The 25740-nt window shown below is 36.1% G+C and overlaps 1 protein-coding gene across 8 annotated transcripts in view; it reads right to left on the reverse strand.

Annotated features, from left to right (window-relative positions):
* Positions 1–1261: 1261 nt before the first annotated feature.
* Positions 1262–25740, reverse strand: part of TTC29 (tetratricopeptide repeat domain 29) — a 250874-nt gene continuing 226395 nt past the window's right edge. For all 8 annotated transcript variants that reach the window (XM_054554558.1, XM_002815193.4, XM_054554562.1 and 5 more), the window contains 2 exons: positions 1711–1777; positions 1262–1422 (listed from right to left, as the gene is read on the reverse strand). In XM_054554558.1, the coding sequence (XP_054410533.1) occupies positions 1392–1422; positions 1711–1777 (98 nt within the window). In that variant the 3' untranslated portion in view covers positions 1262–1391. The remainder of the gene's footprint in view (positions 1423–1710; positions 1778–25740) is intronic.

The following is a 25740-nucleotide window of genomic DNA, read 5'->3' on the forward strand; positions in this document are numbered from 1 at the left end:
TTGGCCATTTTTTAATGGGGTTACTTGGCTTTTTTGCTTGTTATATTAAGTCCCTTATAGATTCCGGATATTTGACCTTTGTCAGATGCACAGTTTGTGAATATTTTCTTCCATTCTGCAGGTTGTCTATTTACTCTGTTAATAGTTTCTTTTGTGGTGCAGAAGCTTTTTAGTTTAATTAAATCTCACTTACCCATTTTTGGTTTTGTTGCAATTGCTTTTGAGGACTTGGTCATAAATTCTTTCCCAAGGCCAATGTCCAGAGTGGTGTTTCCTAAGTTTTCTTCTAGGATTCTTATAGTTTGAGGTTTTACATTTAAATCTTTAATCCAACTTGAGTTACATTTTGTATATGGTAAAAGGTAGGGGGTCCAGTTTCATTCTTTTGCATATGACCAGCCAGTTGTCTCAGCCCACTGAGTAGGATGTCCTTTTCCCACTGCTTATTATTGTCAACTTTGTCAAAGATCAGTTGGCTGTAGGTGTGTGGCTGGGTTCTCTATTTTGTTCCATTAGTCTATGTGTCTGTTTTTACCAGTACCATGCCGTTTTGGCTGCTATGGCCTTATAATGTAGTTTGAAGTTGGGTAATATTATGCCTCTGGCTTTGTTATTTTTGCTTAGGATTGCTTTGGCTGCTTGGACTCTTCTTTTGAGAAACCAGATTTAAACTGTATACTGACCAAGTTTAAATGGGAATAAAAGTCTTTATTGTTGGTAATGTACTTAATTCATAAATTCCCCCAGATCTTCAGATCTCCTGAAATTATACATGTAACCATCTCAGCTGTGTTCTTTCATTTGCAAGACACATTAGGTAAGGCTTGTAAGATTGAAGGACTTAGTTAAACTTTTTAAGTTGACATGGATAAGTTTTATTATGTGCTATCAGCTAAAAGTATCATAAAATATACTGTTACACAGGTAAAGCAAACTGTTTCAAACAAGACTTATCAGTATGGTAGTCTTAATTGCTTATACTCCTTTTATCTATGTTGAGAAGTTTCCCTAGAGTTTTAGTAAATATTTTCCTACATGAATTCAGCATGAAAGATTTTCTTAAGCTTGTAATTATTTTTTCATTAGAAAATATTTTCTTATTTTGGTTTCATGGTATCACTATTTCTTGTGCAATTGTGGATAAGAGGAAATCGTTTATTTCATGGATGATTGCTGATATTTCTAAGAATTGGAATATATTTTATTTTCATGGATTTAGATGTTTTGGATTAAATTTATAGTAACACACTGCAGTGCAAAATCCAATGAAAAGAGTCATAGTCAGTTTTATTATAACTGTGTATTATCTGTAACATGCTCCTATTACAAGTATTGAAGTCTAAGGTGACATTATGGATTTCTTCTTGCTTTGATGTTAAGTGAAAGGTGCTTTAAGCTTCATTTTTTTGATCACCTGGAAACCTGAAATTAAATAAATTATAAATTTAACTTTTATACTGAGCTAGAAAGCAAAGAACATTTGTTTTGAAAAATAATTTGTTTTCTGTAATTTTCAGATGTGGCTTCAAAATTAAAAATACTTAACCTTATGTGACATTTGAAAATAAATCTGTGATTTTTTTTAAAGCAGTATTAAGGTTATCAAGTGCTGGATGAAACTCCTCTTTTTGTGTTTGGAGAATGAGATTATACTTAGTATATTGCACAAAGTGGGTACTTAATAGAAACTTTTTACTTGATTTATCATACCTACTGAGTTCTTCCAAACGTTCTGAGTTTTGAGATACAGCTTCCACTGTGGATCCTCTAAACTCTTCTAAAAAAAAAAAAAGATGCACAAAGTTAATAAATTATCATGAACACAGTTTATGTTATTTTGATCTTGAACCTGGGAATCCCTTTTCAGGGATATCTGTCCTTATCACCTATAAGATAAGGGTGTATGTATCACCAGGGCAGATTGTATTGTATAAAGATGGCCACAACAATATCTCCCACTCCACATGTTCCTGTACAGCATGATCTTGTCAATCCCCCATGAAGAAGTAGAATCTAGTTTTCTTCTTGAAATTGAGCTACCCTTAAGACTCTTTTGTGATCAGCTGAATATGGAGGAAGTAACAAAAATGAGTTCTGGGGCTAGGTCCATAAAGGCTATGCAGCCTCTACCTGGTTATCTTAGGATACTTTTTTTGGAGGAAGCAAGTCATCACATAAGTCCTCATACCCTGAGACTGCCATGCTGGAATGGCCATGTATAGATGTTCTAGCAGACAGTACCAGCTGAGTCCAGCCTTCCAGCCATCTTGGCCAAGTCTCCAGCCTGTGAGTGAAGCTGTCTTTGACCCATCAAACCAGCCCATCTGTCAGCTGAATACCACTTAGTGACTTCAATTAACGTCCAGCCGAGCCCTGCCTGAATTCCCAATCCACAGTATTCTTGTGATATAATAAAATGGCTACTGAAAAGGCCACCTTTTGTTTAAGATGAATTTTAAAAATCATACTCAAGAGGAAAATTAATTTAGGGAGCAAAATAAAGTACCCAAATAATGAAGTCAAATATGGGAAGTTTATATATATCTATCTATCTACATGTATGTGTGTGTGTATATATATAAATACATATATAAACATATATATATAAAAACTTCCCACATTGACTTCATTATTATGACATTATGATAATGAAATCAAATATGGGAAGTTTATATATGTAGATATATGTGTATATATGACTTCATTTATCATATATTATATGTATATCTATATATAGAGAGAGAGCCATGTTAATTTGTTACTTAACTTTAACTTTCATATCTGCCCCTTTACTTTTGATTTCAAGTCACTGGGCTTAATCTAATAAGATACCGTTTATTCCTGTTTACGACAGGCCCCAGTTTTCAGGTCCCTTCATTCTATTTTTTATTACCTTTCCTGTTCTGTCCCCATCCCTACCCACTGAAATTCCTGAAAGAGTTCCACTTTGCCTTTTGGAATATTTGATTCATTATTTTAGCAAAATGTCCTATATCCTTACCCTATTTTCTGAAATTCCTTTTACTTTCTTGCTCTAACAGAAATTTGTCTCTTCTCTCAAGATACTATCAGCCCAGAAAACCGTTTTTGTTATTGTTTTTCTCGGTCTTCTCACTACTGGACCTGAAGATGGGTTGGTGTCCTCTCCTCCTTGTTCTTTCAGGACCCTTGCCCTTCCTCTTTCCCTTTCTAACACTCGTGTCATTATATTATACAGTCAACCATTTGTCACTATTGTGATCTGTCTACAAGCAGAATCATTCTCAGTTGATGTTATCATTGCCTCATTGTCACTGTACTACTACTGTCTTAATTTAGTAATTTCAATGTAAAGGTAGAAGATTATTCCACCCTAAGTCTCAATTCCTTGACCTCCTGTTCTTTTACATCTTGTCCTTTACATTATCACAGCCATTAATTCCCCTGGTCATACTTAGACCTTGTCATTATCAATAACTATGAGCCCCCTCTAGCTCATTTTCCTGCATTTAACTGTTTGGCTGCCTCCTTTTGTATTTCCAGATCACTCCCTCTGGTATCCTGACACCAGCAATTCTTCTACTTCATTGGAACCTCCAATCCTACCACCTTTTCATTGTTTTTCCTCATTTTTCTGTCTCTTCTTCCTTCCTTATATAATTTAAATTCCATGGTTATCTACTTCCTTATATAAAGTCTAAATTTCTCTTCTTTTCAATTTGTTTGCTTACTTGGCAAAAGTATAGCCCTAGTTAAATCCAGTTATGTGCCTATTCCTCTCCTGCACTGTATAGTTCAATATGGCTGGAGAAAATACAACTGGCCTGAGATGCCTCATCTTAAATTCATGGCCACAAACATTAAGTAGACCCTTACGCTTCCAGGCCATTCTATGAGACATTCCTAGTCCACTCATTCTTCCACTCCCCTAGATGACTAAATCTTCTCTTTTTCTCAAACCTCCCACCCTCCACTTTTCTCAGCTGATGATTTATTTTCTGGCTTCATAGAGGAAATAAATGACAATAGGAAAAATCTTCCACAAGCCTTGTGGCAAGAGTTACTCACCTACTGCTTCTGTTCTGTATACTCTGTCTTCCCTTCTGTTAGTATCAATGAACTGCCTAAGGCCTATCCCTCTACTTCTTCACTAGATCTCATGCCCTCTTGTCTAGACAAGACACGGTTTCAGTCCTTCCTTCTGCCTCCCACTCATCAGTGCTCTTCCTCTCTATTAGATCTTCCCTATCAGTAGAGAACTATTTAGTTAAAGCCATGTGACTAAGTTCTCAGCAAAGAAATGAGCAAAGTAATATACAGTTGTGTGTCACTTAACGACAAGAATACCTTCTAAGAAATGAGTCATTAGGTGATGTTGTTGTACAAACATCATAGAGTGTACTTACACAAATCTAGATGGCACAGCCTACCACATAGCTAGGCTATTATATGCTATAGTGTATTGCTTCTGGGCTACGAACCTGTTCGGCACATTACTATCGTGAATATTGTAGGCATGTGTAACACTATAATGAGTATTTACTATAGCTAAACATAGTAAAGGTAACGCATTGCACCACAGTGTTATGATGGCTAAAATGTCACTAGTGCATAGGAATCTTTCAGCTCCATTATAATCTTTTAGTATCACCATTGTGTATGGCATATATTGTTGACAGAAATGTCCTTATGCAGTGCATGACTGGATACTTCTTCTGGGTCTGAGTGTTAGATATTGGGTACTCACTCACCACAGGACTGTTGACTCTTGGTTCCATCACTGCAAAAACACTCATTTGGATTATAACCTAGGTTTTGCACAATGGGTCTGACTTAAGGTGTGATTTGAGATGTTTGATCTGTAGGACTTCAAGGGAGCTGGAAGACTGGGACCAGTACCACTTTAGTAAGGGAGACCAGAAGCAACAGCACGTTGAAGTGTGATATTTGCTTATATGATCTACATTTCAGTAGAAATTGGCACTTCTTTGTTGCTAATAGTAAAGACTCTGAAATGGTAGATTCAAGTGGGCAACAAAAAGATTTCATTTATACCACCACTAAGCCTATACGTTACAAAAGCAATAGAATAAGCCAGTAAATGCTAAATTGCTATAAATCCAACATCGCATCCCTTTTTTGAAAACAATGGAATATAATATTTATATTATACAGTATTATATGTAAACAAGATTTTTAAAATGTTATCTGTAGAGAAGGATGAATTGAAATGGAGAAGACATTACCTGGTAGTTTGGGGACTGGAAAGGTAAATGAATTTTTATAATTTTGGCATGCTAAACATTTGTAGTGGCCTTACTCTAAAAAAGGGTAAATAACTCATTCATAAAGGTTGTGTCAGAGTTTATAGACTAGACCCGTGGTAATGGATTCAACCTTTCTACAACAAATCAAAAGTATTGTTGTATGCTCACATGAATATACAGTAGTCATTACCTTAAATTTAAAACTCACTATAAGCAGCAAACACAGAGAGCATGATATGAAGGCTGTATTGTATCAGTGTGGTCTGCAGAGAATTTCTTCATATGTTTTTTGCCTTGTTGAAATATATGTTGCAGTTCAAAGCTAAAGGGATTACTTTTGAATAGTCATCACAGAGGTTGATTACATTCGTATGTCATATTTAGCTGGACCCTGCAGGCTATTATTCCATTAGCTACACTGGTCCTGCCATTGTCAAAAAGTTGATCACCTAATGTTAAAAGACTGTGCTTTCTGTTGACCTTATCATAGTGACTCAAAAGCTTTTGTTAAAAAATAAAACTCAGATTATGTTTTATGAAACTGATTAAGAATAAATACTGTGTATAAACTATGCTCCTATCTTATGGGTGATGTTAACATTATGCTATTATTAACAATGAGATGTTTTGTTTTTGTATTTCAGGAGATTTTATTGATAGTCATAGATTCAATTTTAGTAGAAACAGTACTTCTCTCTCACTGATAGTAAAGAGTCTCAGAAACTGATTTCTGAAAAAGGAACAGAAGTCTCCCTTCCCCACCATGTAAATCATATAAAATTACCCTGGAAGTAAGCCAGTATATCAATGTTACTACAATGGCACATCTATAATGGCCTACTTACAATATGATTTTACAAGGCCACTGTACTGAAGGGAACAAAGTTCTGTTTTGGGGAAATGTGTATATGAACTGAAAACTTGTCAATCACACTTGATAATGAGAAAATCCCTTCCAATAAATAAATAAATAAATAAATAAAATATTTAACTGTTTATTCTTAATATGATGGTTGTATAGGTTCACTCATTTAATTACAATGAGAATATCTGATTCAGGGCTATGAATCTGGTTTTTATAAACCCAGAATCCCATTACCAATAAAAGGCTTATTTAGATAAGCTTGACTTTTAAATTATTTTATTATGAATTAGCCACAAATAAGGAATGAAATGAGAGCTCATCTTTGAAAAAGATATTGACAGTTATGACTTTATTATTTAAAATAACATATAAATTTTTTCGTTAGAATCACATTACAAAAGCTGTCCTTTGGGGACAAAGATGATTTTGACGCTATCTCAGTTGAACAGCTAAGTCCTTGAGCTGTGTTCCCAGGAGTGATGATGGATTGGCATAGACTCATATGTGCTCTTTGGCATGGTCTACCTTGTAACTGATGGTTTGTAAAACGGCTGGTCAGGGATGCAGGCTGTGATCCTGGAACACAGCCAGACACTAATTTTGGCCTCATTAGCACTGTTCTCTTAATCAATTGAACTTTTCAGCAGGTGGAGGTTTCCTAATATTTCTTGTACTTGCTTGCCTTTAGCTACTCACTTGATACTCACAACAGACGAGTGGGTATCAGTCAGGAGGAAACAGATGGCACATGCAACTGGGATTTTGAAGAGACTTTAATGAAGGGACTATTAAGAGATGAGGGCAGGGCTAAGGAACTAATAAGGGATATTGAGGCACCTAGGGACTTGCAAAAGAGGGTGCCATGCCATTATCATCCCTGGGTCTAAATTCAGGGTAAAGAGAGAGGATGGTGCCACTGGACTTTGGGTGAGAGCAGAGATTTAGAAAAGGGACTGCCTTTTCTAAATCCAGAAGTAGGAGTTGCAGGGTGTCACAGTTGTCAGAAAGGAGCTGAAGTGAGGGACAGAGGAATAGTATTCTAACTCTCCACCTTCCTAACCTCTCATCTGCTGGTGACTCCCTTTGGCTAAATCCATATGACGAAGCCAGAAAGCAAGTCAGCCTGTGTGATGCAGTCTGAAGTCAGTCTCCTGGGACACAGAGCAGAGAAGGTGGGAGAATTGATCGTGTGTGTGTGTGTGTGTGTGTGTGTGTGTGTAAGAGGTGTGGGAGGGGAAACAAGTAGCATATAATAACCATAAAATGCAAATGTTTTCCTTTAGCAAACATTTAGTCATGTGAAGTGTGGTTTGGGCGTCAACATATTTAATGTTGGCATATAATTGGGTGTTTCTTTATTCATTTTCCTCCTCCTCCTCCTCCTCCTCCCTCCTCCTTGTTCTTTAATATTGGTTTGTCATTCATGCATTCATGGCTTTCTCATCTTACAGTTTTGTAAAAAATTTATGAATCAAAGCCTAAGATTATAGAGTTAATCTCACTCTATCAAAAATATGTGATTTGGGGGGTAATATTTTTCTACATTTTGTTGTTAACAAAACAAAACGTTAATCTTTCTTATCTGTGTTTTGAAGTAGAAATCATGATGTGGTAATTCTATATCTGATGAGTATAATAATCAAGATGGAAACTTTTAAGGCAGGAGGCACTTTCAAGTTTGGATAGACTCTCTTAAGTGTCAAAAACTGACATATGTTCTTTCATATTACAGGATCTGGTATATATCAATTCCCTTGCCAAGGGCTTTTATTAATATTCAAGCAATTAAAATTTATGCAAAGATCAGAAGTATATTCCAATTCAAAATTATAGGGTATTTTTTAACCTTACACACCATTATTCTGAATAAATGGAATGCAACTAGGCCTGAATGAAGCACCGAAGACACCACATTGACATAGAATGATACCGAATTTCTTTTTCTGGGCATCTAAACTTTTAATGAGAATATCTGATTCAGGTCTATTAATCTGTCCAGACACTAAATACTTTCTTAAGATAAATAGTGTGTTAATGTCTTCATACAGTTCTTTTTATTTCTCTGATTGTTGCTGCATTATAAATCCCGCAATTTTTTTCTATTCAAGACAGTGTAACAGGAATCAGATTAACTTTTTTCCTAGAACACTCTTCCCTGCCCAAAAAATCCTGAACAAAATGTATGAAACAATGATTTTGAAGACACTGGACATCAGACAACAAAAGCCAGCAATTTCTGAAAGACAAGAAATATGTTTGAATACAAAACATGCAAAAAGGCACAATGTGGAGAAAAATCAATCAAAACTGACCCAGAACTGACATAATTATTAGAATTAGGAACAAAAACAAAGTTACTCTAACTGTATTTTAGATATTTAAAATGTTAAGTACAGACATGGAAAATAAAATAGAACATTAATAAACTTGAAGACAGAGTAGTAGAAATTGCAAAATGAAGAAAGAAAGAGAGTCAAAAAGATGAACATATTATCAGTAAACCATAAGACAGCTTCAAGCAGCCTAGTAGACATTTACTGGCATTCTAAAAAGGAGATGGAGAAAGAATTGAAATATAGTTTAAGAAATTGGGCTGAAAATTTTCTAAAATTGATGAAGACTATAAACCCATAGATCCAAGAAGCTCAACAGACCCCAAGCTTAAGAAACTTAAAGTACGGAAAAAAAAAAAAAAAGAAAAAAAAACCCTATAAAATGTACAATGCCATACCCACTGAAAATATCTTTTAAAAATGAAGGCAAAAATAAAGGCTTTTCAGACAGACAAAAGCTGAAGCAATTCATTAGCAGCATATTTGCACTACAAGTCCTCAAGGCAGAAGAAAAACGATACCACATGGCAATCTGGATCTATGTAAAGAAATGAAGAGCATCAGAGGTAAGTACAACGCATGACAACATTGTACAAAAGTGAGAAGGGGAGAAATGGAAGGATGTAATTGTAAACTTCTTTTTTTGAGACAGGATCTCGCTTACTGCAGCCTTGACCTTACAGGCTCAAGCAATCCTCCATCCTCCTCAGCCTGCCAAGTAGCTGGGACTACAGGCGTATGCCACCATGTCTGGCTAATTAAAGAAAAAAAAATTCTTGTAGAGATGGGATCTCGTTTCATTGCCTACTCTGGTCTTGAACTCTTGGCCTCAAGCAATCCTTCTGTCTTGGTGTCCCAAAGTGTTGGGATGACAAGCATGAGCTACCATGCCTGGCCTATAAGATTCTTATACTATGTGTTACTGTTGGTGGGAATGCAAATCAGTACAGCTATTATGGACATTTCTCAAAAAACTATAAAACTAGAACTATCATGCAATCCAGCAATCCCACTGCTGGGTATTTATACAAAGGAAATAAAATAAATACATTAAAGGGATACCTGCACCTCCATGTGTATTGCAGCACTATCTACAATAGCTAAGATATGGAGTCAACCTAAATGTCCATTAACAGACAAAAGGATGAAGAAAACGTAGTGTATATACCCAATAGAATAATATTCAGCTACAAAACAGAATGCAATCCTGTCATTTGCCGCCACTGGAATGAGCCTGGCGAACATTATGTTCAGTGAAATAAGGCAAGCACAGAAAGGTACATACTGCATGTTCTCACTCTCATGTAGAAGCTAAAATAATTCTAGCTCTTGGAAGTAGAGAATAGGATAGTGGGTATTAGAGGCTGGGAAGGGTCGGGGGATGGGAGAAGGTGGGAGATGTTGGTTAATGGATACAAAATTACAGCTAAATAGGAGGAATGAAGTCTGGTGCTCTGCAGCATTGCAGGGTGAATATGATTAACTATAATTTATTGACTATTTTCCAAAAGCTAGAAGACAGAATTTTGAATGTTCACAACACAAAGAAATGATAAATGCTTGAGGTGATGGCTATGCTAATTACCCTGATTTGATCATTACACATTGTAAACACGTATCAAAATATCACCCTGTATTCCATAAATATCTACAATTATAATGTGTCAACTAAAAATAAAAGGGAAAAAATTCTTACACTATGTGTTAAATGATCTAATGTCACTTGAAGGTAGGTTGTGAAAAGTTAAAGATATACACTGATCATTATTTTTGTTTTTACATTTTAGTTTACACTTTTCATTTAAATATTCTGGATAGAAAAAAATAAGATTTGAAAAATCAGCATCCCTCGAATCTGAAAATAAGAAAGCCTGTCTCTAATTTAAACATTAATTTGAAAACTTATCCTTCTCATATATTCCCCTGATCTGAGGCTTGAAGATAAGCTAATGAATTCAAAGAAATAACCATTTCATTATCACTCTGAAAGTTTAATTTTCTTGACCAAATTATGTGCAGTGTAATACATATAATATGAAACTAAATGCTGATAGGTAGGTTTGAATTTTCTTTTTCTGGTTACTTCAGAGTAACAGTTTGGAAAATTTACAAGCTCCGTATTCATGTTCTTTTCATATCCTCTGTACTTTAGAACAGAGAATTATATGGGATAATTTTTTGTAATGCTTTATTGAGGTATGATTGACATAATAAAAGCTGTACATATTTAATTTATAAAACTTGATGGGTTTGGAGCTAAGTATATGTCTATGAAACCATTCTAAATCTATGCTATAAACACATCCATCATCCAGGGGATGATATTTTGAATGACTAATTCAGAGATGTGAAAATGAATGTTTTTGTAAAAATTGAGTTTGCTAATGTATGTTGAGATTTCCAAAAAAGAGATGCTGTAGATATACAGTATCCAGTCCAAATATAGTATTATAAGATGAGTAAATATATCTCTGGTCAGCAGCAAAGTAGTTCCTAGAAATAACATCTCTGAAAAACCCAAACAATTCCCTCACCAAAATTAAAAATCAAAACCTTGTATATCCCAGCTAAGATACTCTTCCTCTTAAATTTTCATAAGAATGAACTGGTCTATTTAAAACAATGACAGTGAGAAATACATTTTGAAATAAGTCACCAGTTTCCAGGTGACCCGAATGTCTGCTACTCCAAGTGTGGTCTCCAAACCAGGAGCATTAACATTACCTGGAGCTTGTTAGAAATGCAGAAATGTAGGCCGCACTTCAGACCTAGTAACACAGAATCTGCCTTTAACAGGATCCCAAGGTGATTAATTCACCCATTAAAGTTTGAGAATCGTTGCTTTATGGATTTATATTTAACTATGTAGAGTAAAAGTAAAATATTAATAGCCTGTTGGAAAAAGGAGTTGTAGCTGCTTGTCTGTTGTTCAGTTGCAACATTTAGATAGTAAGTAAAAATAAAATTTTTCCCATGGATTGAGAACATATTTTGTAATAGGGAATGTGGTCAGCCCCTGTATGGTTATTATTATTATTATTATTATTTTGAGATGGAGTCTCACTCTGTCACCTAGGCTGAAGTACAGTGGCACAATCTCGGCTCACTGCAATCTCCGCCTCCCAGTTCAAGCGATTCTTCTGTCTCAGCCTCCTGAGTAGCTGGGATTACAGGTGCCCGCTATCATGCCCGGCTAATTTTTGTATTTTTAGTAGACATGGGGTTTCACCATGTTGGCCAGGCTGGTCTCGAACTCCTGACCTCAGGTGATCCGCCCGCCTCAGCCTCCCAAAGTGCTGGGATTACAAGTGTGAGCCATTGCACCCAGCCAGCACTTTATTATTTAGTTTTAATTTTTAATTGTACATTGACAAATTATAATTATATATATTTATGGGGTACAAAGTGATATTATGATCTATGAATACAATGTGAAATGGTTAAATCAAGCTAGTTTGTGTGTCCAAAACTTCAAATGCTTATCATTTTTTTATGGTGAGAGCATTTGAGAATTACTGTCTTAGAGATTCTGAAATGTACAATACATTATTACTGACTATATTTACCATGATGTGCAATATAGCTTAAAGAAAAAACCTTATTCCTCCTGTCTAATTGAGGCTTTGTACTTTTTTACCATTATCTTCCCATTTCCCTCACCACTCCTATCCTCTGATAACCATTCTTCTGCTCTCTGCTTCTTTGAGTTAGATTATTTTAGATTCCAATATAAGTGAGAACATTTTATATGTGTCTTTCTATGCCTGGCTTATTTCATTTAGTATACTATTCTCCAGTTCCATCTATGATATTGCAAATGACAGGATTTATCATTTTTTAAGGCTGAATAATACTTCATTACATATATACATATATATATATATATATATATATATATCTCACATTTTCTTTATCCATTCATTGGTTTATGGACACTTCCATGACTTGGCTATTAGAAACAGTGCTGCAACGAACATGGGAGTGCAGACATTTGACATGCTGATTTCATATATTTGGGTAAATACCCAGAAGTAGGATTGCTGTATCATATGGTAATTTTATTTTTAGTTTTTGAGAAAACTCCATACAGATTTCTGTAATGGTTGTACTAATTTATAGTCCCACCAATAGTGTACAAGGGTTCCCTTTTCTCCACCTCCTTGCCAACGTTCATCTTTCATCTTTTTGATAACAGCCGTTCTAATAGGTGTGTTTTGATATCTCATTGTGATTTTAGTTTACTAGTGATTAATGATGTTCAGCAATGTTTCCATATGTCTGTTCGCCACTTATGTCTTTTTTTTTTGAGAGATGTCTACTTAGGTCCCTAGCCCATTTTAAAATTAGACCATTTGCTTTCTTTCTATAGAGTTGTTTGAGTTTTTTATGTTGGTTATTAATCCCTTATCAGATGTATGGCTTGCAAACATTTCCTCCCAATCCATAGGTTTTCTCTTCACTCTGTCATTTTCTTTTTGTGCAGAAACTTTTAATTTTGATGTAATCCCATTTGTCTGTTTTTGCTTTTGTTGCTACACTTTTGGGGTCAAATCTAAAAAGTTATTGCCTAGACCAATGACACATAGTTTTCCCCTTATGTTTTCTTCTAGTAGCATTACAGTGTCAGGTCTTATGTTTAAGTCTTCAATTCATTTTGAATTGATTTTGCATATGATGTGCATTAAGGATCAAATTTCATTCTGCATACGGATATCTAGTTTTCTCAGCACCATTTATTAGAGAGACTGTCCTTTTTCTATTGTGTATTCTTGGCACCTTTGTTGAAAATCAATTGACCATACATACATGTGTGGGTTCATTTATGGGCTCTCTATTCTGTTCTATTGGTCAATAACTCTATTTTTTGTCAGTATCATGCTGTTTTAATTATTATCAGTTTGTAGTATATTTTGAAGTCAGGTAGTGTGATGCCTCCAGATTTGTTCTTTTTGCTCATCATTGCCTTGGCTATTGGGGTGTGTCTGTGTGTGTGTGTGTGTGTGTGTGTGTCGTGTGGTTCCATATAAATTTTAGGATTGTCTTTTCTATTTATGAAAAATGACATTAAATCTCTCAACCACCCTATGCTTTAGGTATTATTATTCATTTTGTACAGATAAGGAAACAAAAGGCTGGAGAGATTAACTTGCTCAATCTCACACAGCTGATAACTGTTTCATTGGAGATTCAAATCCAGGTTAATTTGGATCTTAAATCCATCCTCATAGCTTCTGTGCTCATTCTCACTTCAATGAATTCAAAAGGAAGGTGAGTCTTAAGAAAACCTCTTAGGCAATTGTATAGCGTTAGGCTTGGAAAGACTGATTTATTTGACTTTGTGGCAAGAACTACTGCAGCAAACCTATTTAGTTCTTAATAGTTGTTTGTCTATTTACTTTCTTGTCTTTTAGAGACCATTCCTAATGCCACATACTCCAGGGATCTTCCTGAAAACCACTAATCTGACATGTAGGCCATGACAACTGAGATTGGCCTAGTGAGAAACCAAATCCAGGGTTTCCATCATGTAAGTTGTTGCCTTTATTTCATTATACTTTGATTCAACCCCTAATGGATTCAGCTTCATAAAGTCAGAAAAAGAAAAAAAAAGCAATTTATTCATGTTTTCATTGGAGCTCACTGCAGTCATGAAATTTCTCTAAAAATGCAAATCATTTGGTGCCACGTAAGTGAAACTCGGTAGCTAAAGTGCTTAGAGGAAAATGCTTTCCCAGGGCTAATGTTTTCATGCTCAGTGATTGAATAAATCAATCCATTTGTTACAACATCTTCACTTAAGATTTTGTCCCTAGATGAATGTATCTAAGAGTACTAGAAGACTTTTCTTTATCACTGAGAAAATTGATTACACTTGTTAATTTGGCTTTTAATCCTAGATATATAAAAATAAATACCATAAACATGTATAGAAGAAATCAATATAGATCTGTTCAATATCAGATTGATCAAAAAAGGATTTAGTAAGACTCTAAGATGTAAAATACTAATGTGCAAACTAAGCCCTTACTTATGTAATACAACTTTAGACAAGCTCAGTATAAACCTAAAAGAAACTATTTCTGAAAACAGAAATGGTGTACTTTTCTTGCATTAAAGAAAAACCCCCAGAAGGCCTACCTATCCAAGGTATTTAATGTGAACATTTGTTTTTAAAAGATTTCTTGTCTTTGGTCCAGCCATTGTTGTTAATTCATGGGGCATCATATCACAGACTTTTTAATGTTACATAAAGCAAAAATTACACTTAAAAAATGTAAAGTTAAGTCATAAAAAATAGATAAAACAACACTCCTAAAAGCCAAGATATCACATGGAAAGGCTATCAGTCATTCTTTTCAGAGAAAGTGAGGACAATGAGAAAAATCATATTCAAAGACTCCTGAAATGCCACTTATGTCATGTGTTTTGTAGAACTCAATAGCTAACCAAGTAGACACTCTTTTGACTAAGCATATTTTTGATTCTGCTTGTATAATAATGAATAAGACAGAGATTCATGCTACTCCACTCTCAGAATGATGCAAGTTTAAAACTGCTTTTCTGATAGTAATATGGTTTATGTTGAATATACACTGTGTCAGTCACAAATGATAATCTCTATTCATTTGTCACACACTCAACAGATATTCGTTGAGAACCCAAGTGAAAAACACACATTTGTGGGATAGGTGCTTGGGTGCAGTTTGTAATTGTGTTCAAATTAGATAGATTCAGAGGTACATGGCTGAGGAGGGGCATAGGAAGTTTAATCTGCAATCATGGCATAACCCTCTAAATTAGTGCGTGACCCTCAGAGAAGAAATGAGGTTTTTATGTACAACTTCTTAAAACAATTAATTTAGTAGGGGACACAGAGTTTCAAAACAAATACTGACTTTAAAAGAATACAGTTAAATGCGTTTAAATGCTTGTCCCAATAAAAATAGTCTGCTAGGTTTCCATGGTAGGACTCAGGTTCTTTAGTAGCATAATTTGTGGGTCAAATATGAAAAGACACAGAAAAGCAGAGCATCTCTGTGTTAGAGCATGTTTTCTCAACACTCAATGTGCACACGATACAAATGTGTATACATTTTGACTGATAACTTGAAGTCATTTCTGGAGAAATTTTTGTGGTTAGAATTTAAGTATATAATCACCATTTCCTTATAATCTTCAGATTATAAACTTTTCTCTTTTGAAAACTAGTATATTTGTCCCTGTATCTGTAGTACCCTGCATGATGTCTTAGAGCTAGTATATACATAGTGTTTTCTGAGTGAACAGTCTGCAGCTTATGATTTACTTTAAAAATATGACATAATAAAACGTTGGTTGGCACATAGAAGGCGACCATTAAATGTCTACTGAAAGACAGACAGAGTGAGTTAATACATCTATTCTTAAAAGTTTATATGAGAGTACAAAAGACATATAGTAAAGACAAAGATGTGGGTTTGAAATGCCAGATTACAAAAATTCAACAGCAAGATCTATGGACAGCTCTTCAATAAGTACATAAAAATTAGTTAAGCAAGTCCTACCCAGAGCAATCAGGCAAGAGAAAGAAATATAAAGTATCCAAATAGGAAAATAAGTCATAAAACAATCTCTCTTTATTGATGATAGGATTCTATACCTAGAAAACCCTAAAGACTCTGCCAAAAGGCTCCTGGAACTGATAAACAACTTCAGTAAAGTTTCAGGATACAAAATCAATGTAAAAAAATCAGCAGCATTTCTGTACAACAATAACGTTCAAGCTGAGAGTCAAATCAAGAACAGAGTCCCATTCACAATAGACACACACACACACACACACACACACACACAATCACCTAGGAATACATCTAACCAAGTGGCTGAATGATCTCTACAAGGAGAACTGCAAAATACTGCTCAAAGAAATCATAGATGACACAAACCAATGGAAAAACATTCCATGTTCATGGATTGGAAGAATAAATATTGTTGAAATGGCCATAATTTCCAAATCAACCTGCACATTCAATGCTGTTCCTATCAAGCTACCAACATCATTTTTCACAAAATGTTAAAAAACAATTCTAAAAATCATACGGAACCAAAAAAGAGCCCAAATAGCCAAAGCAATCCTAAGCAAAAAGAACAAAGCCAGAGGTCCCACACTACCCAACTTCAAACTATACCATAAGGCCACAGTAACCAAAACAGCATGGTACTGGTACAAAAACAGACACATAGACCAATGGAACAGAAAGGAGAACCTGAAAATAAAGCTGCACACCTACAGCCATCTGATTTTCGACGAAGTCAACAAAATTAAGCAATGGAGAAAAGACTCCTTATTCAATAAATGGTGCTAGAATAGCTGGCTAGCCATATTCAGAAGAAAAAAAAAATGGACCCCTACCTTTTACCATATACAAAAAGTAACTCAAGATGGATTAAAGGTTTATTTTATTTTATTTTTATTTTTTTGATACAGGGTCTCACTCTGTTTCCCAGACTGGAGTGCAGTGGCACAATCTCGGCTCACTGCAGTCTCTGCTTCCTGGGTTCAAGCAATTCTCCTTCCTCAGCCATCTCAGTCGCTGGGATTACAGGTGTGCACTACCATACCCCGCTAATTTTTGTATTTTTAGTAGAGACAGGGTTTTGCCATGTTGCCCAGGTGGGTCTTGAACTCCTGAGCTCAAGAGATCCACCCGCCTCAGCCTCCCAAAGTGCTGGGATTACAGGCATGAGCCACGGCACCTGGCCTGAATTAAAGATTTAAATGCAGGCAGATCACCTGAGGTCAGGAGTTCGAGACCAGCCTGGCTAACATGGTGAAACCCCATTTCTACTAAAAATACAAACAATTAGCCAGGTGTGGTGGCACACTCCTATAATCCCAGCTACTCAGGAGGCTGAGGCAGGAGAATCGCTTGAACTGGGAGGCGGAGGTTGCACTGAGCTGAAATCACGCCATTGCACTCCAGCTTGGGCAACAAGAGCAAAACTCCGTCAAAAAAAAAAAAAAAAAATTAAATGTAAGACCTCAAACAATAAGAATCCTAGAAGAAAACAGGAAACACCATTCTGGACATGGGCCTTGGGAAATAATTTATGACTAAGTCCTTAAAACAATTGCAGCAGAAACAAAATTTGACAAGTGGGACCTAATTAAACTAAAGAGCTTCTGTACAGCAAAATAAACTATCAACAGAGAAAACAAACGATCTCCAAATGGGAGAAAATATTCACAAACTATGCATCTGACAAATATTTAATACCCAGAATCTATAAGGAACTTAATTCAATGAGCAAAAGACAAAACCCCCATTAAAAAGTGGGCAAATGACATGAACAGACACTTCTCAAAAGAAGACATGCAAAGAGCCAACGAACATATGAGAAAGTGCTCCACATAAAACTAATCATCAGAGAAATGCAAATCAAAACCAGGATGAGATACCATCTCCCACCAGTCAGAATGGCTATTATTCAAAAGTGAAAAAACAGCAGATGCTGGTGAGGCTGTGGAGAAAAGGGAATGCTCATGCACTGTTGGTGGGAATGTAAATTAGTTCAGCCACTGTGGAAAGCAGTTTGGAGATTCTTCAGAGAACTGAAAACAGAACTACCAGTCAACTGAGAAATCCCATTACCGGGTATATATCTAAAAGAATATAAATTGCTGTACCAAAAGACATGCTCTCACATGTTTATTGCAGCTTTGTTCAGAATACCAAAGACCTGGAGCCAACCTAGTTGCCCATCAATGGTGGACTGAATAAAGAAAAAGTACACATATACACCATTGAATACTATGCAGTCACAAAAAGAGTGAAATCATGTCCTTTGCAGCAACATGGATGCAGCTGGAGGCCATTATCCTAAGTGAATTAATGCAGGAACAGAAAACCAAATACTGCATGTTCTCACTTACAAGTAGGAGTTAAACACTGGGTACTCATAGACATAAAGATGGCAAAAATAGACACTGGGGGCTACTAAGTGGGCAGGCAGAGAAGGAGGCAAGGATTGAAAATCTAGCTGTTGGGTGCTATGCTCGCAATTTGGGTGATGGGATCTATTTATTGCATACCTCAGCATCGCAGAATATATCCAAGTAACAAACCTGCACATGTAGCCCCAAATCTAAAATAAAAGTTGAAATTAAAAAAAAAGAAATAATTTTTAAGAACTGATTTTCCTCTTGAATATATTATTTGCTCCTTTTACAAGTAGGAGAAGTCTAAACTTTTAGTCAGTTTCTAAAATGCTTTAGAGAAGAAATGAGATTTTTATGTTCAACTTCTTTTTTATTTTTTTTTATTTTTTGAGACAGAGTCTCACTCTGTCACCCAGTCTGGAGTGCGGTGGCACGAATTGGCTCACTGCAACCTCCACCTCCTGGGTTCAAGCAATACTCCTGCCATAGCCTTCTGAGTAGCTGGGATTACAGGTGCCCATCACTACGCTTGGCTAATTTTTGTATTTTTAGTAGAGACGGGGTTTCACCACGTTGGCCAGGCTGGTCTTGAACTCCTGACCTCAGGTGATCCGCCTGCCTCGGCCTCCCAAAGTGCCGGGATTACACGCCATCATGCCTGGCCATCAGCTTCTTAAAATAATTTAAAATAATTATTTAAGTTCAAAGAAATACATGCTTGTTTTTCCTTCCTTTCTTAATGGAGGAAGATTTCAGCTATACGACTTATCTTAATTTTTATGGATTCTGTGGTTTTTATGCAGTTTACAGGTACTTACAGACCATTGCAGTCAGTATAACTGGAGTATATATGGGCATAGGGGGAGAAGAGAGAAGGAATACTACCATTGGAAGATTGTGTATCCTTTCTACTCAAATAATCTGCCTCCTTCAAATTTAACTTCTTTGTTTCGATTGCACTGTGGTAGGGACAAAAAATACTGTATCTTAAAACCAAACATATTTTTCCTGGAAAGGCATTATATAAACTATACTTCAGTGAATGAGATGCTACTAAAAGATGTGACAATACTTATTCAGATGATAAAAATTACTGGAAAGGCCAGACTGGTAGATCACATCTGTAATCCCAGCACTTTGGGAGGCTGAGGCAGGAGGATTGCTTGGGCTCAGGAATTCCAGGCCAGCCTAGGCAACATAGTGAGACTTTGTCGCCACAAAAAATTTTAAAAAATTAGCCAGTGTGGTGACCCATGCCTATATTCCCAGCTACTTGGGAGGCTAAGGTAGGAAGATTGCTTGAGCCTGGGGAGGTCAAAGCTGCAGTGAGCAGAGATCTCACCACTGCACTCCAGCCTGGGTGAGAGAGTGATACCTTGTTTCAAAAAACAGTTACTGGAAAAAAGGGTACTTTTATGGCTAATTCCATGTGATTAAATTAGGTTGAAGAAAACTTTATATTGTCTTTTCACTGAAAAGCCTATTTTATATCTGTCTATCTGTCCATTATATCTGTCTGCCCGTCTATCCATCTTTCATCAAGGTGTTTGCCTGCATCATTCTTGCCATCTTCTGATCTAAGAAACAGAATAAAAAAAACAAATAGCCTGTATAGTTTAAAGTGTCGATTTTCTCCAATATTGTAGAACATTTCATTCCACATATTGGGAAAGCTAAGTAAGTTACATATCAACTTGAATAGAGCCCCTTACACCTATACACCAATTCTATGTTTTTTAGAGTCAGGGTCTCACTCTGTTGCCCAGGTTGGAGTGCAGTGGTGCAATTATAGTCCACTGCAGCCTGCAACTCCTGGACTCAAGTGATCCTTTCACCTCAGTCTCCCAAATAATTAGGACTATTGATGTGTACCACCAAACTCAGCTAATTTTTTATTTTAATTTTAGAGACAGCGGTATCGCTGTATTGCCCAGGTTGGTCTCAAACTCCTGTCCTCAAGTGATCCTCCTGCCTTGGCCTCCCAAAATGTTTGGGATTACAGGTGTGAGCCATCATGCCAGGCCTAAACTATCTATAAAAAAATTTCAGCTGAGCACTTTGGGAGCCTGAGGCAGGTGGATCACTTGAGGCCAGGAGTTTCAGACCAGCCTGGACAAATGGTGAAATCCTGTCTTTACCAAAAATTCAAAAAGTAGGTGGGTGTGGTGGTGCACGCCTGTAATCTCCACTACTCAGAAGGCTGAGGCAGGAGAATTGCTTGAACCCGGGAGGCGGAGGTTGCAGTGAGCCGAAATTGCACTACTGCACTCCAGCCTGGGCAATACAGTGAGACTCTGTCTCAAAAAGAAAAAAAAAATTTGACTCAGTATCTACCTTCACATCTCCTACTCAGTTATCTCTTACTCAGACTGGCCTGTTTTCTTTTTCAAATATTGTCATAAAAGTACTCTTTTCTTTTTGACACCTGTTATCTGGCTCAGGGTTTTGTGATATTTTTCATGAAGATGGTATATAGACAGCATATTTGGAACGATGTTAAAGGGAATCTACTGCTTTATGCATATTACTGATGACTTTATGATGCCACTTTTCTAAGTTATAAAATATAAACTAAGTGTTACTCATATAAGGGTTTGAACTTGGAAGAGTAACTAAATAGAACAGTTCCTTTGCATTGACATTATTACAGAATTTTATTAAATCTTTTGTGAAAGAATAAAGAAAATAATAGACCCTAAGAATTCTGTAATTATTCTCTGTGGATCACATTCCTTACTTTAAAAATTAAAAATTTTTTGCATAGATGATTCATGCACATGGTACATTTTTAAAAAAGGGTAGACAGTGAAAAAACTGTTGAAATCCTTGATCCCACTTACTTACTTCCTCTCCTCTAGAGGCAACCACTGTTACTGTTTCTTACTCTTTCAGATATGTCCCATGCATTTATAAAAAGATAAAATGATATATATTTATATAAAATGTATAATATAAATTTGTGTTTCATATTTATATGAATGTCACCATACTATGCACATATTTCTGTACTTTTTAAGAAGCAGTATATATTGGATATCATTCTCTCTCTGTTTTTACATACTTTATTTTTGAGCAGTTTTGGTTTACAGCAAAATTGAGCAGAAAGTACAGAGTTCTCGTATACCATGCACAGTCTCCACCACTTTGACATCTGGCACCAGAGTGGTGCATTTCTTATAATGGATGAACCTACCTGGACAAATCTTAATCACCCAAAGTCCATAATTTACATTAGGGTTCACTTTTGGTATTATACATTCTTTGGGTTTTGAAAAATATATAATGACATGTACTCACCATTATAGAATCATAAAATAGTTTCACTGCTCTAAAAATCCTCTGTGCTTTGCCAATTAATATTTCCCTCCCTGAAACCACTGATTTTTAAAAATCATTTCCATAGTGTTGCCTTTTTCAGACTGGCTTCTTTCACTTAGTAATATGCATTTAAGATTCCTCCATATCTTTTCATAGGTTGATAACTCATTTCTTTTTAGTGCTGAATAATATTCCATTGTCTGGATGTGCCACTGTTTATTAATTCAGCTACTGAAGAACATTTGGTTGCTTCCAAGTTTTGGCAATTATTAATAAAGCTGCTATAAAATTAGTGTGCAGGTGTTTATGTAGACATGTTTTTAACTCAGCTGAATAAATACCAAGGAGCATAATTATTGGATCATATGGCAAGCGTACATTTAGTTTTATAAGAAACTGCCAAGCTTGTCTTCTCATTATCTTGATAATTCTTTTTTAGTACATATGGAGTTGCTTCATTCATTGCTAACTGGAATAAGAATCCACATAGGGCCAGGTGCGATGGCTCATGCCTGTAATCCCAGCATTTTGGGAGGCCGAGGTAGGTGGATCACCTGAGGTTAGGAATTCAAGATCAGCCTGGCTAACATGGCAAAACCCTGTCTCTACTAAAAATACAAAAATTAGCTGGGCGAGGTGGTGGGCACCTATAATCCCAGCTACTCAGGAGGCTGAGGCGGCTGAGGCAGGAGAATCACCTGAACCTGGAGGCAAAGGTTGCAGTGAGCCTAGATGGTGCCACTGCACTCCAGCCTGGGCAACAGAGTGAAAGCCCATCTCAGAAAAAAAAAAAAAAAAAAAAAAAGATTCCACATAGGAATGTACCATAATTTAACCAGTCACTAAGTGTCCTGTTGAACATTTAAGTTGTTTGCAATCTTTTGTAATACTGAAAATCAACCCCTACACATATGTAAGGCTTTTAAAATTTGCTTGCCCTTCAGCCTGGACTGCTTCCCCCAAGATAATCATCTGGTTCACTCCTTCCTTTACTCTCCTGAAATATCACCTCGCCTGAAAGGTCTTCCCCATCCATTCTATCTAAAATAAGATTGCCCCATTTATACAGGGACAGGGAATGATGGAATGGGGCCAATTTATGTATTTATTTATTTTAATATAACATTTTACTTTTACTACTACTCCTCCACTCTCTCTCTCTCTCTCTATATATATATATATATATATGATTATATATAAAATATTGGGTACTAAAATGTATGTGTGTATGTGTATATATGTGTGTATATCTGTCTAGAGGATATATATATATATATATGCATCTGTCTAGATGCCCTCTAGTGAATCATCTCTCTGAAGGAAGGGAGGTTGTTTTGTTTTCTGCTGTATCCCTAGTACCTCCCTCAGCCAATGCCAGGCACATAGGGATATATTATAAATAGTTGTTGAATGAATGCATGTGTTGGTACATCTATTGTATAAACTTTGAATTATTGGGCCAAAGCTTTGTTCATTCTACATTTTGATATTGCCAAACTACTGTCCTTGGAGGCTGTATCTGTTCTTTTCACTAGAGATCTTGTGCCATCTTATACTAACCTATAAATTGCATTATCAACCATTTGCTGATCTGATAGCTGAAAAATTGCTTCCTACATTTTTCATTTACATTTCTCCTAACATGAGTAAAGTTCAGCATTTTTCACATTAAAGCTGACTTTTCACTTAACTCTGTTTTCCTTTTCCTTTTTAAAACTGGATTGTTCTTTTGTTTATTGATCTGTGAAGGAGACAAACTCTTTGTGACATTTGAAGACTTTTTTCCGAGTTCATTTTTATCTTTTAAAGTTGTTTATCATATATTTTGTCATGCAGAATTTTTTTATGAAGGCATGTTGTCATTTTCTTCATTTTTGATTGTAGAGCTTGGATGTCTGCTCTGTGAAATCAGATGTCTAATGGGTTCAAAAAAGTTTGTTTTGTTATAAAGGTGGTGTATTAGTCTGTTTTCACACTGCTATAAAGAACTGCCTGAGACTGGGTAATTTATAAAGAAATAAAAGAGGTTTAATTAACTGACAGTTCCACAGGGCTGGGGAGGCCTCAGGAAACTTACAATCATGGCAGAAGTAGAAGCAGGCATGTCTTATATAGCGGCAGGCAAGAGAGCGTTAGTGTGAAGGAGGAACTGTCAAACACTTATAAAACCATCAGATCTTATGAGAACTCACTATCCATGAGAACAGCTTGGGGGAAACTGCCGCCATGATCAAATCCCCTCCCACCGTGACCCGCCCTCGATCTGTGGGGATTATGGGGATTACCATCAGAGATGAGATTTGGGTGGGGACACAAAGCCAAACCATATTAGGTGGGATTGACACTCTTTCATGGATTCTACAAGCAGAAGCTAGAATAGTATTATTCTTTACATATTAACTTTGTACTCACACATCTTACCAAGTTATCTTATTTTTATAAGGGTTTTCATTGGATTTTCCTTGGTTTTTCAGTTGAGCATTTATATCTATGTAAATAAGTATACAGTCTCCTCATATTTTTCCATATCTTGTATAGTATCTTCTTGCTTTCTCTATAATAATGTTAAATCCTGGGATACTACACAGCCTTAAAAAAGAATGAAATCATGTCATTTGCAGCAATGTGGAGGCAGCTGGAGGGCATTATCCTAAGTGATTAACTTGGGAGAATTAGAGTATGATTTTGGCCACTCTAAGTCTGAGGTGTCTATTAACTATTCGAGTGGAGATACCAAGTAGGAATTATGTATACAAGTGAGGAATTCAAGAGAAAGCTTTAGGCTGGATAGATAATTTTGAGAATTATTAGTGAATAGATAATATTTAAGGTAATGAAATTGGACATAATAATTAGAGAATGAATGCAAATAGCAAAAAGAAGAAATTAAAGATTGAGCCATGGGTCACTTTAACAGTTAAGTTTCAAGCAAATGAAGTGGAACCAGCAGAGGATGTTGGGAAGAGGCAGCTAGTGAGGAAAGAGGAGCCAGTATGGTATCCTGTAAGCCATGTGGAGGAAGAATTTATATGAGGAAGGAGTTATCAACTTTGTTCATTGTTGCTGATGGGTCAAATAAGATGAAGAGGACTGAGAAATGACTACTGTGTTTGGCGATGCAAAAGCCATTGATGAATTTGAGAACAGCAATTTCAGTTGAAGGTGGGACTGGAAACCTGATCCGAGTGGATTCAGGAAAGAAAGGAAGGGAGGAATTAGACAAACAACCAATGTAGATGATTCTTTTAAAGAGTGTTGCTATGAAGTGGAGGAGAGAAATAGAATAGTAATTGGTAGAGATTGTGAGGGTGAAAACTATTCTTTAAAGACAGGAGAAACTGTAGCATTTTTCTATGCTGATGAGAATGATCTAAAGATCATTTGATGCAGAGCGGAGAATTGTTGGAGGTAATGGCTTTGAGTAAATGAGAATGGATGACATATAGTACACTGGTAGAGAAACTGGCCTATGCTGGGAGCATGGCAATTAATCCTTAGTAAAAGGAGAGAATATATATTGAGCAGAGATGTAGGTAGGTGGGTAGATATCATAGCGATACCTTATGGTCATTATCTTTTGAGTGTTTCTTGGTGAAATAGGAAGCAGGGTCATTAGTTGAGAGCAAATATAGGGAGGAGGTATTGGAGGGTTGAGTAAAGAAGACAAAATATGAAATAGTTGGCTGGGAGAGAGGGAGAGAGAATGAACCAGGGAAATATACTGATTGGGATTAGCATTAAGGGCCCACTTGAGGTTAGTGATCACAGCTTCAAAATGAGACCAGCTAGCATTGCATAGCTTTATGTTTTTCTTCAGAAAGATTCAATTGTAAGAGTGCAGAGAGCAGAAAGAGTTTTGTTTAGCTAGTGTTATGGTTTCACTAGGCAAGTATGAGGAAGAAAGAGGGACAAAGAATGGACCACAGAGTTTAAGCTGCTAAAAAAAAGTAATGTTTCTATGTGGCAATTTCTTTCTGGGATTTCTCAGGAAAATGTATGTTTTTCAAAATCTGGGTCCCAGAGAAAATGACAAGTTGACAAATTGGGAAAATTGGTAAA

This window comes from Pongo abelii, chromosome 3, assembly GCF_028885655.2.
Source record: "Pongo abelii isolate AG06213 chromosome 3, NHGRI_mPonAbe1-v2.0_pri, whole genome shotgun sequence".
Classification (NCBI taxonomy): Eukaryota; Metazoa; Chordata; class Mammalia; order Primates; family Hominidae; genus Pongo; species Pongo abelii.